Below are 12,947 nucleotides of genomic sequence, written 5' to 3' on the forward strand. Positions count from 1 at the left end.
GTGCTCCTGTGGTGCTTCCTACCGAAATGTCTCTCTGGGGGATATTCTGGTTGTGTCCTGCTTACTGCTTTGGACGTGTGGAATGTGTTGTAAGTGCCAGGGCCAGTAAGATTGGCATCTTCTTTTCTCCCTGAAGACTATTGATATTCTTGGAACTTAATGGTCCTCCCGATCTGATTTTTCTCCCTGGTGTAATTAGACCAGAAAAATGAGGAATCTAATACTATAGGATCATATTAACTTAGCTCCTTGACTCAAAGTCTCCAAGGGACCCCATCATTCATGTGAAAAAAACTCAGCACAGTGAGTCCTTGCCAGGCAGCTGTGTGTGGAAGCCTCTTATGATCCAGAGACAGTTTTATTTTTTTAGAGACAGATTCTTGCTCTGTCTCCCAGGCTGGAGGGCAGTGGTGCAATTTCGGCTCACGGCAACTTCTGCCTCCTGGGTTCAAACAATTCTTCTGCCTCAGCCTCTCAAGTAGCTGGGAATACAGGAGCCCATCACCATGCCTGGCTGATTTTTGGATTTTAGTAGAGATGGGTTTCATCATGTTGGCCAGGCTGGTCTCGAACTCCTGACCTCAAGTGATCTGCCCACCTCAGCCTCCCAAAGTGCTGGGATTATAGGTTTGAGCCACTGAGCCCGGCTGCAGGGACAGTTTTGAGCTTGGGTCTTCAACTTTTCTTCCACATCTCTTGAACTTTGTTTCTGGCTCCATGTCTGCTGTATCATGATTGGGTTCAAGTGCATGTTATATAAATCTCCAATTGTCGTGGTTTATGTCGTGGTTTATTCCTCAAGTTAAGGAACCCTAGGGTAAGCTGTGCCCAGTATGGAGACTTGATAGTCATCAAGAGCCCAGGTTCCCCCTTTCATTTTTGCTCCGCCATCCTCAGCACATGACCTCATCCTCAAGGAGACCTCATGATCCCAGATGGCGGCTGGAGCTCCAGTCATCATGTCTTTTTTAATTTTTTTAATCATGTCTTTATTCTAAGCAATAAGAAGGAGAAAGGAGAAGCATAAAAATTCATTACTTAGTTATCTGTCTGCCTTTTTTTTTTTTTTTTTGAGACGGAGTCTTGCTCTGTCACCCAGGCTAGAGTGCAGTGGCGCGATCTCGGCTCACTGCAAGCTCCACCTCCCGGGTTCACGCCATTCTCCTGCCTCAGCCTCCTGAGTAGCTGAGACTACAGGCGCCCGCCACCACACCTGGCTTATTTTTTGCATTTTTAGTAGAGACGGGGTTTCACCGTGTTAGCCAGGATGGTCTCGATCTCCTGACCTTGTGATCGGCCTGCCTCGGCCTCCTAAAGTGCTGGGATTACAGGTGTGAGCCACCGTGCCCGGCCCTGTCTGCCTTTTAAGAAACCTTTGTGGAATTCTCCACAAGCAACACTTGAGAAACACTGGCCAAAATTTAGCCACATCTAGCTGCACATGCAGTGTAGGGAATGTAGTCTTTTATATGAATACATTTCTGGAATGTATATTCCAGAATTACAAAATTGAGATATATATTGGAGAGATAGGTTTTTATTTTGTTTTTAATCAGAAACAAAGAGTGGATATTGGGTGGTAGGTAGCAGATTATGCCTCAGCTGGTTTGAGATTCACCTTGGTTTGTCTCTATAGTTCAAAGGATCCTTCTGGAACCAGGTGGTACTGTAATTAGATGGCAGTCTTACCTCGCTTTCATTATATATTCATTAATTTTTAACTTTTTTAAAAAACAACATATCCAGGTAACAAAATCTTTTTTTTTTTTTTTTTTTTGGAGACAGAGTCTTGCTCTGTCACCCAGGCTGGAGTGCAGTGGTGGGAACACAGCTCACTGCAGCCTTGACCTCCCAGGCTCAAGCAATCCTCCTGCCTCAATCTTCCATGTAGCTGGGACCACAGGGTGCACCACCATGCCCAGCTAATTTTTTTTTTTTTTTAATAGAGATAGGGTCTCACTTTGTTGTGCAGGCTCAAAATCTCTAAATTTGTGTAAGAATAGATCTTAGTCTCTAGTCCTTTCATCTTATTTGGGTGAGTTTTCTCAGTCTGGCATCCTTCCTTTCTTTTCTTTTTACTTTTCTTTTCTTCTTCTTCCATTTCCCTTCCTTTTGTGTTTTTAGTACAGATGGGGTTTTACCATGTTGGCCAGGCTGGTCTTGAACTCCTGACCTCAAGCAGTCCACCTGCCTTGGCCTCCCAAAGTGCTGGGATTATAGGCGTGAGCCACCGCGCCCCACCTGGTATCCTATTTTTCTGAGGGATCAGTTCCACGTGCAGTGTTTTCAGGCATGACTCCCTTTCATTTAACGCATGAAAATGTTAGTGTGATGTTTTGCCAGCACAGTGTTCATCATTATTCATTCTCTGAAAATATTCCACAGTCCTGGTGTCAGCAAGGCATGCATGTTCCTTTCCTTTCATTGTGATAACTGGGTTTGCATTCATCCATCAGTGCCCATGTGCTCACCATGGCTGTGCAAGGTGGCCAGTTTTTGTTGTTGTTTTGTTTGTTTGTTTTTGTTTTTTTTTTGAGATGGAGTTTCACTCTTGTCAGCCAGGCTAGAGTGCAATGGCACAATCTCAGCTCACTGCAACCTCTACCTCCTGGGTTCAAGCAATTCTTCTGCCTCAGCCTTCCGAGTAGCTGGGATTACAGGTGTGCACCACCACACCCAGCTAATTTTTGTATTATTAGTAGAAACAGGATTTCACCATGTTGGCCAGGCTGGTCTCGAGCTCACCTCAGGTGATCTACCCGCCTCAGCCTCCCAAAGGAAAAAGCCTGCTGGGATTACAGGCATGAGCCACCAGGCCTGGCCAAGGTGGCTGTTTTAAGGCTTAGGATACAGTGGTTTTTCTGGGATTGGTTTTTGTTTTTGTTTTTGAGACAGAGTCTCGCTCTGTTTCCCAGGTTGGAGTGCAGTGACACAATCTCGGCTCACTACAACTTCTGCCTCCCAGATTCAAGCTATTTTCTTGCCTCAGCCTCCTGAGTAGCTTGAATTACAGGCACATGCCCCCATGCCTGGCTAATTTTTGTATATTTATTTATTTATTTATTTATTTATTTATTTATTTTTGAGACAGAATCTCTCTCTGTCATCCAGGCTGGAGTGCAGTGGCATGATCTCAGCTCACTGCAACCTCTGCCTCCCGGGTTCAAGCAATTCTCACGCCTCAGCCTCCCAAGTAGTTGGGACCCCGTGTGTGCCACCATGCCCGGCTAATTTTTGTATTTTTAGTAGAGGCGGGGTTTTGGCACATTGGCCAAGCTGATCCCAAACTCCTGACCTCAAGTGATCTGCCTGCCTTAGCCTCCCAAAGTGCTGGGATTACAGGTGTGAGCCACCACGCCTGGCCCAGGATACAGTGATGATGGTCAGTTTTTTATTTTGTTCATGTGCTGGGGTCAAATCTCAATAAAACCATAACTCAGTGTTTTCCAACCAGTTCAACCATCATCTCCATCATTACCTTTATTGAGCACTTACTATGTTTCAGGCAGTATTCACAGTGCTTTAAATGTGCAATACCAGCATCTCATTTAATCCTTCCAAGAATTATATGAGATAGGTTCTAATATTATCCCCATTTCAGACATTAGGAAGCTGTAATACAGAGAAATTAAGTAATATCTGCCTGGGGCAAGGAGGTACCGTCATGAGGATTCAAAGCCAGGCAGTCTAGCTCCAGAGCCTGCCCTTGGCGCAGGCTGGGCTGCCTCTCTAGGAGACAAATACAGGATGTAGAGGGCAGAGAGCATAGGTGTGTGTGCATGTGTGCACATGTGGCCAGTGTGCAGCATTGGAGAAGGGCTCTGTGATGATACCTGGTCATATCTCACATGTATCTGGTGCATCTTCAATCTTAAAGCCAGAAAATAGAGCTGAACTCAAACTTGGCAAGCAGTGATCAGTGACTGTGAGTTTTTATGTGGAGGGTGAGAGATGGAATTTTCCCCTGGAAACTTTACTGTGTTACCAGTAATCACCTTAAAACACTTAAACAATTTGGCAAATATTTTCCTTCCATTTTCAACTCTCTTATTTCCCTGCATGTGCATAAAGTTATCTTTATTGCATATGAAAACTGTTCAATACAAGTCTCAAAGGGTGTTTTTGGCTTCCATCCCAACAGCTTCTGTTAGAACAAATGGAAACCATATAGATATAATGATACAGTGAGATGAAGAGATTTATATTGATCACAAAGTAGTTCTTAGTACAAGTTCTCAAAATCTACTTGTTTTGGGATAACTCCACGTTGAGGACCTATGTCCCCAAGAAAAATATAAAAGAGGCTGGGTGCAGTGACTCACACCTGTAATCCCAGCAAATTGGGAAGCCAAAGCAGGAGAATCGCTTGAGCCCAGGAGTTCGAGACCAGTCTGGGCAAGATGGCAAGACCCTGCCTCTACAAAAATTAAAAAAAATTTAAAAATTAGGTGCACATGGTGGTGCATGGTGGTGCATGCCTGTAGTTTCAGCTACTTGATAGGCTGAGGTCAGAGGCTCGCCTGAGCTCAGGAGTTCAAGGCTGCAGTGAGCTTTGATCACTTCACTGCACTCCAGCCTGGGTGACAGAGCAAGACCCTGTCTCTATTTAAAAAAAGAAAAGAAAAGAAATCGAAAACCCAAATATTCAGTTGTTGAGTAAGCTCTGATATTAAATCATCAGAGTATAATGTTGCTGTTAAAAATTATATTATGGGCTGGGTGTGGTGGCTCATGCCTGTAATCCCAGCATTTTGGGAGGCCACATTGCTTAAGCTTACAAGTTCGAGACCAGCCTGGGTAACATGGCAAAACCCTACGTCTACTAAAAATACAAAAATTAGTCAGCCATGGTGGTGCACACCTGTAGTCCCAGCTACTCAGGAGGCTGAGATGGGAGGGATGGCTTGAGCCTGGGAGGCAGAGGTTCCAGTGAAACAAGATCTTGCCGCTGTACCCCAGCCTCAGTGATAGAGCCAGATCTTGTCTCAAAAAAATAAAAATGAGATTATGTAGGCTTGAAACAGCTTGTAAATTATAATATCAAACCCTGAAACCAATACTTGTGTATGCATGATGATTATTTGAGCTCTGGACACTAAGAAGGATAAAAAGAGAATGCAGTCTTTACGATATAGTAAAGGGTCTCATTGGTTTTTGTTTTGATTGGTCATTTTGGTGGATATATATAATTTGTCATTGATAAGAGAATGTGTCATTAAATTCAAACCGTACACTGCCCACAGAAGGCTGGGGACGCTGTCTGGCTAGGTTGGACTGTTAGACCTGAAGTATCTGTCTTGAATTGTCTTATCTTGTTCCTCATCTTCTTTCCTTTTAGGCCTCTGTTTCTGGAATCCAAGCAGAATTGCTCACATTTCCCAACTCCTCTCCTGGCCTCAGAAGACAGAAGAGAGACTGGGTTATTCCTCCCATCAGCTGCCCAGAAAATGAAAAAGGCCCATTTCCTAAAAACCTGGTTCAGGTAGAGAAAGAAGTTCTCTGTTTCTCTGGGAGGGATTTGGCAGAGAAGTACCAAGGAGAGAAAGGGAAAGGACCCAGTGTTGGGATCCTTCTTTACTAATTCTTTTTCTTTCATTTTGTCTTCAGATCAAATCCAACAAAGACAAAGAAGGCAAGGTTTTCTACAGCATCACTGGCCAAGGAGCTGACACACCCCCTGTTGGTGTCTTTATTATTGAAAGAGAAACAGGATGGCTGAAGGTGACAGAGCCTCTGGATAGAGAACGCATTGCCACATACACTGTAAGTATCTCTTAGAAGCTTGTTGACACTGGGGTAACATCCACCCAGGATTTTTTGGTCAACCCATGCTGGATCTGCAGATCAGAGGCTCTGAACACATGAGGAGCTTAACTTGACACCTCTTGACCTGTTGCTAAGGAGAAATGATGGGAGAACGTGGGACAGTTTGGGGTTGTTAATTTTTCTCTTTGTCAGGAAGAAAGGAAGGAGAATCCCCATGCATCCTCATACAACCAGGACAAATTTAGACCCAAGATGTCAACCTGTTCTTGGGGCTGGAAGTCCCTGACCTAAAGGAACAGGACAGTGATGATATAAGGGAGCAAAACCCATTTCTTGGGCTTGGCAGCAGCAAGAGCTTAGGAAAACCAAGAGGTCTTTTTTTTTTTTTTTTTTTTTTTTTTTTTTGAGATAGGGTTTCACTCTGTCACCCAGGCTGGAATGCAATGATGTGATCTCAGCTTACCACAACCTCCACTTCCCGGGTTCAAGTGATTCTCCTACTTCAACCTCCCGAGTAGCTGGATTATAGGCAGCTGCCATCACGCCCAGCTAATTTTTTGTGTTTTTATTAGAGATGAGGTTTTACCATGTTGGCCAGAGTGGTCTCAAACTCCTGAACTCAGGCGATTCACCCTATTTGGCCTCCCAAAGTGCTGGGATTACAGGAGTGAGCCACTGCGCCCGGCCTCCAAGAGGTCATTTTGTTTTTGTTTTTGTTTTGGTTTTGGATTTTTGTTTTTTTGAGACGGGGTCTACCTATGTCACTCAGGCTGGAGTGCAGTGGTACAATCATAGCTCACTGCAGCCTGGACCTTCTGGGCCCAAGCGACACTCCCACCTCATCTTCCTGAGTAGCTGAGACTAAAGGCGCAGGCCACCACACCCAGTTAATTTTTGTATTTTTTGTAGAAACAAGATCTTGCTATGTTGCCCAGGCTGGTCTTGAAATCTTGAGCTCAAGCAATCTGCCCACCTCGGCCTCCCAAAGTGCTGAGATTACATGAACCACTATGCCTGGCCAGGAAGTCATATATTGATGCCAAATTCAGAAATATCTGGGGGAAATGCTAGACTAAAAGGACCAGAGCAAGTTTCACCCGGCATGGAATAAGAGTTTTTCAGGCCCCCATCTTTATCTCTAGGCCTGATGCCCTGGTCCTCGTGTGGGAAATGGGAGGTCTGAGCCATGGGGGTGTTCTCCAGCCCATGGCTCTTACCTTGTTATGATCTCACTGAAGCAGCAGCAGCACATGTGTGAGAAAAGTCACCCGCTGGGGGTCTCAGAGCGTGGGAAGGTGTGGCAGCCAGGGGGGCGCACTCTGCTCTGGCTGGGCCCCTTCTCCCATGTTTTCTTCCTCATCAGAGCTCAAGTCACCCTCACTTGGTTCTTTCAGCTCTTCTCTCATGCTGTGTCATCCAACGGGAATGCCGTTGAGGATCCAATGGAGATTTTGATCACGGTGACCGATCAGAATGACAACAAACCCGAATTCACCCAGGAGGTCTTTAAGGGGTCTGTCATGGAAGGTGCTCTTCCAGGTATATCCACTAATGAGAATCTGAATACCCAGAAAGACTCTTAGGTTCTTTGGACCCCAAAGTGTTGTCCAACCCCAAAGGTTGTGTAACTAAAGCTGATCCTTCCTACGGGCAGAACTTCTTGGCAAGCCATTGTTGTGTTATATGCATGTGTATAACAGTCTACCTGTGGAAACATGTAAAATAAGGAGAGTTTAAGAATAATCTTCCCTTTTTTATTATTAAATTTTTTTTTTTTTAGGCTGGGCATGGTGGCTCCTGCCTATAATCCTAGCACTTTGGGAGGCCAAGGTGGGTGGGTCACCTGTGGTCAGGAGTTCAAGACCAGCCTGACCAACATGGTGAAACCTCGTCTCTATTAAAAATACAAAAAAATTAGCCAGGCGTGGTGGCGGGTGCCTGTAATCCCAGCTACTTGGGAGGCTGAGGCAGGAGAATTGCTTGAACCCGGGAGGCGGAGGTTGCAGTGAGCTGAGATCACGCCACTGCACTCCAGCCTGGGTGACAGATCCAGACTCCGTCTCAAAAAAAAAAAAAAAAAAATTTTTTTAGAGACAGGGTCTTGCTTTGTTGTCCAGGCTACTTTCAAACTCCTGGGCCCAAGCAATCCTCCCACCTCAGCCCCACAAGCTGCTAAGATTATAGGCATGAGCTACTATACCTGGCTAAGAACAACCTTCCTAATTAAGGAACAGATCTTTACCAGTACCTTAAAGCCCTAAACAATCCCCCTTGGTCACATTCTTTTCTCTCCTCCATAAAGATAACCACACCCTAGGCTGGGTGTGGTGGTTCACACCTGTAACCCCAGCACTTTGGGAGGCCAAGGTGGGCAAATCACTTGAGGTCAGGAGTTTGAGACCAGCCTGACCAACATGGAGAAACCCTGTCTCTACTAAAAATAGAAAATTAGCTGGGCGTGGCGACACATGCCTATAATTCCAGATACTTGGGAGGCTGAGGCAGGAGACAGAGATTGTGGTGAGCCGAGTTCACGCCATTGCATTCCAGCCTGGGCAACAGGAGCAAAACTCCGTCTCAAAAAAAAAAAAACAAAAAAAAACCACGCCCTGACTTTTGTGGTAATCATTCCCTTTCTTTTCTTTATTACCATTTGTGTATTTATACCTGGATAATAAGTTGATAGTTTGAGCTTTCTTCCTCCCCTAGCACTTTGGTAAGAATTCTAGGAATTAGGGAACTCTGACATGGTACCACCCCCATGTCCCCTCCTTTATCCCTCAGGGCAGAATTGGATTAAGCAGTATTGACCCAGTCCCAAAGTGCAGCTTGTCTAAACCTTCCTCTCCTTGAACTCTTCCAGGAACCTCTGTGATGGAGGTCACAGCCACAGACGCGGACGATGATGTGAACACCTACAATGCCGCCATCGCTTACACCATCCTCAGCCAAGATCCTGAGCTGCCTGACAAAAATATGTTCACCATTAACAGGAACACAGGAGTCATCAGTGTGGTCACCACTGGGCTGGACCGAGAGGTCAGGGGTCAGGAGGATCCAGAGGGTGTGGAGGACAAATGTGTATTAGCTCAATCCCGTGGACAAAGCAAAATCCTGCTAGGCCAGTTGTCAGTTAATACAGTGATGGTCTGAGCTTTGCATCTAAGCTTCTGCCCAGAGGTTCCGTGCCTAGAAGACAGGCAGGCTGGCATGAAGCACATGGTTAAATATTCTGGTTCCATGTGTTGGGCTGGGCTAGGCCAAAGGTGGCTAGTGTTCCTGGTCCTGACTTGGTTGTGTCGATCTCTCTGCAGAGTTTCCCTACGTATACCCTGGTGGTTCAAGCTGCTGATCTTCAAGGTGAGGGGTTAAGCACAACAGCAACAGCTGTGATCACAGTCACTGACACCAACGATAACCCTCCGATCTTCAATCCCACCACGGTAATTCTATAACTCCTTAGAGGGTTTCCAAAGAAAGGTCTTTTGTTGTTCGTGAACTAAGTGTCACCACTGCTCATGGGCGAAGTCTTTGAAAACTCTCTCCAGACTAGAGAATGTTAACTTTAAACTTAAAAGCAAGCATCTGGAGATGGCAGTTGTCTTTTAGTATCTTTTTTCCACCCTTGGCCTGGGGCCAATTGGTGCAAGATTGTAAAGTCGCAAAAAGCACCTACTGATTTCATAGTCTCATATGGTACATTTTTATAGCAAATATTACCTGGTTTCATTTCTTTATTGAACAAATATTTTCTAAGTTTATATTAGGCACTGTATTAGACACTGGAGAGACCATTACACACAAAGATTCCATTCTCATGGTGTTTCTGGTATAGCTAGGAAGACATCTTATGAGAATTATTGTATGCCAAGGATATTACATGCATTCAAGGAGAAGGTATTGAGAACCAAGTAGGGTAAGTTTAAATCATCCTGTATAATGGCCAGGCGTGGTGGCTCACACCTGTAATCTAGCAAGTTGGGAGGCCAAGGCTGGTGGATCCCTTGAGGATGGAGTTTGAGACCAGCCTGGCCAACGTGGGGAAACCCCATCTCCACTAAAAATACAAAAATTAGCCGGGCGTGGTGGTGCATGCTTGTAATCCCAGCTACTCGGGCATCTGAGGCATGAGAGTTGCTTGAACCCAGGAGGCGGAGGCTGCAGTGAGCCGAGATTGTACCATTGCACCCCAGTGCGCCCATTGCCTGGCCTCTCCTTGTCACATCTTCTCCTTGAAGCTTGCTTTCAGTTAGCCAGGTGTGGTGGTGCATGCCTGTGGTCCCAGCTACTCTGGAGGCTGAGGTGGGAGGATTGCTTGAGCCCAGGAGGTTGAGGCTACAGTGAGCCATGATCGCTCAAATACACTCCAGCCTGGTGACAGTGAGATCTTGTCTCAAAAGAACAACAAAAAAAGAGGAATCCTTTAGCCCCCTGAGACTCAGCTCTGCTAGCAGTCTTGGTACTTTGTAAATGACGCATCTCTTTGCTCTGCAGTACAAGGGTCAGGTGCCTGAGAACGAGGCTAACGTCATAATCACCACACTGAAAGTGACTGATGCTGATGCCCCCAATACCCCAGCGTGGGAGGCTGTATACACCATATTGAATGATGATGGTGGACAATTTGTCGTCACCACAAATCCAGTGAACAACGATGGCATTTTGAAAACAGCAAAGGTTTGTATGGTACCTGGCAAGATGCAGAAACTGGCATCCTCACAGCTGTTCATGCCCTTGTCCCCTGGTATCTTCTTAGAAGTAGATTTGCTTTGGCAGGGGGACAGGGTGACTTTCCCAGATTGTAGTGGACCATGTGGGATTTGCAGTGGCTCTTCCTGCTCATGTAAGAAATCAAGAAACTGGGCTGCGTGTGGTGGCTCACGCCTGTAATCCCAGCACTTAGGGACACTGAGGCAGGCAGATCACAAGGTCAGGAGTTTGAGTCTCTGCTAAAAATACAAAAATTAGCCAGGCATGGTGGCACGTGCCTGTAATCTCAGCTACTAGGGAGGCTGAGGCAGGAGAATTGCTTGAACCTGGGAGGTGGAGGTTGCAGTGAGCCAAGATCGTGCCATTGCACTCCAGCTCTGGGTGACAGAGCAAGACTCAGTCTCCAGGGGTGGGCAGGGAAAAGGAGGCCGGGCGTGGTGGCTCACGCCTGTAATCATAGCACTTTGGGAGGCCAAGGCGGGCAGATCACAAGGTCAAGAGATCGAGATCATCCTGACCAACATGGTGAAACCCCATCTCTACTAAAAATACAAAAATTAGCTGGGCGTGGTGGTGTGCACCTATAGTCCCAGCTACTAGGGAGGCTGAGGCAGGAGAATCGCTTGAACCTAGGAGAGGGAGGTTGCAGTGAGCCAGGATCGTGCCACTGCACTCCAGCCCGGCAACAGAGTGAGACTTTGTCTCAAAAAAAAGAAAAAGAAGCTAAGGCTTCTTGGTGGCTCATGGTGGCTCATGCCTGCAATCCCAGCACTTTGGGAGGCCGAGGGGGGCAGATCACCTGAGGTCGGGAGTTTGGGACCAGCCTGGCCAACATGGTGAAAACCTGTCTCTACCAAAAATACAAAAATTAACTGGGCGTGGTGGTGCACACTTGTAATCCCGGCTGCTTGGGAGGCTGAAGCAGGAGAATCGCTTGAGCCTGGAAGACAGAGGTTGTAGTGAGCCAAGATCGTGCTACTGCACCCTGGCCTGGGCAACAGAGTGAGACTCTGTCTGAAAAAAAAAAGAAATCAAGAAGCTCTTACACAGGATCCTGAAATTGAAAAAGAAGTACTATCTGCTTTAATAGGCTCTTTCCCAGAAACATTCTCCTTCCCTTAGCTCTTTCCATTTTGCAGTGACAGGGAAAATGATTTACTGGTCTCTGCTCTTGTGCTGGTTTATTTTAGAAGTGGGGCAGATATGGTTGTTTTTGAAAAATGTCCTAGAAACTTGAAAACTAGCCAAGCGCAGTAGTGTATGGCGGTGGGCCCAACTACTTGGGAGGCTGAGGTGGGAGAATCACTTGAGCCCAGGGGGTTGAAGCTGCACTCAGCTATGGTCATGCCACTGTACTCCAACCTGGGCAACAGAATGAGACTCCATCTCTTAAAAAAAAAAAAAAAAAAAAAGATGGCCGGGTGCAGTTGCTCATGTCTGTAATCCCAACACTTTGGGAGGCCAAGGCGGGTGGATCACCTGAGGTCAGGAGTTCGAGACCAGCCTGGCCAACATGGTGAAACGTCATCTCTACTAAAAATACAAAAAATTAGCCAGGTGTGGTGGCGGGCTCCTATAATCCCAGCTACTAGGGAGGCTGAGGCGGGAGAATTGCTTGAACCCAGGAGGTGGAGGTTGCAGTGAGCCATTGCATTCCAGCCTGGGTGACAAGAGCAAAAATTCTGTCTCAGAAAAAAATAAAATAAGGAAAGAAACTTGAAAACTAAGAATTTGAGTGAATTGCTTGTTGAAGTGACTGGATCCCTAGAATAGCCCCAGCTTTGACTTCCTCTTGAGTAGGTGAGCAGATTTGAGAAGCCATGGTAAGTAATTGTGGTTTCTGCCATTGAAAGTCATGGCAGAAACCACAGTTACTTTTGCACCAACCTAATATATTACCAAAAGCAACAGTTAAGGATTTAATTTTATTTTTACTAACACAAAATGTTTCGTTTTGTTTTTAACTTCATTGTTTCTGCTCTCTAGGGCTTGGATTTTGAGGCCAAGCAGCAGTACATTCTACACGTAGCAGTGACGAATGTGGTACCTTTTGAGGTCTCTCTCACCACCTCCACAGCCACCGTCACCGTGGATGTGCTGGATGTGAATGAAGCCCCCATCTTTGTGCCTCCTGAAAAGAGAGTGGAAGTGTCGGAGGACTTTGGCGTGGGCCAGGAAATCACATCCTACACTGCCCAGGAGCCAGACACATTTATGGAACAGAAAATAACGTAAGTGTGAGGATTTTTCAACTGACTTGCAGCAACTGGTTATTTTATATCATTTTTTATATAAATCAATAATATGTACTTCATGGCATTTTGTCATTTGTCTGTACAAGACCATTCTCTTAATTTATTTTTTATTCCCTTTATCTGTGCTCCTTTCACCTGTTCCCTTCCCTTTACAGACAGCCGTTCTTGGTCTGATGTGCTGCCTCTCTTTGAGCTCTTGTAGTATGGTAGAAATGC

At 45.8% G+C, this 12,947-nt stretch overlaps 1 protein-coding gene across 1 annotated transcript in view; it reads left to right on the forward strand.

The window, feature by feature from the left end:
• Positions 1-12,947, forward strand: part of CDH1 (cadherin 1) — a 97,530-nt gene that overhangs the window by 65,037 nt on the left and 19,546 nt on the right. The window contains exons 4-10 of the mRNA XM_001168150.6: positions 5,339-5,482; positions 5,608-5,763; positions 7,161-7,305; positions 8,630-8,805; positions 9,081-9,209; positions 10,261-10,443; positions 12,463-12,707. Of these exons, the coding sequence (XP_001168150.1) occupies positions 5,339-5,482; positions 5,608-5,763; positions 7,161-7,305; positions 8,630-8,805; positions 9,081-9,209; positions 10,261-10,443; positions 12,463-12,707 (1,178 nt within the window). The remainder of the gene's footprint in view (positions 1-5,338; positions 5,483-5,607; positions 5,764-7,160; positions 7,306-8,629; positions 8,806-9,080; positions 9,210-10,260; positions 10,444-12,462; positions 12,708-12,947) is intronic.

The sequence above is a fragment of the Pan troglodytes genome, chromosome 18 (genome assembly GCF_028858775.2).
Source record: "Pan troglodytes isolate AG18354 chromosome 18, NHGRI_mPanTro3-v2.0_pri, whole genome shotgun sequence".
Taxonomy (NCBI): Eukaryota; Metazoa; Chordata; class Mammalia; order Primates; family Hominidae; genus Pan; species Pan troglodytes.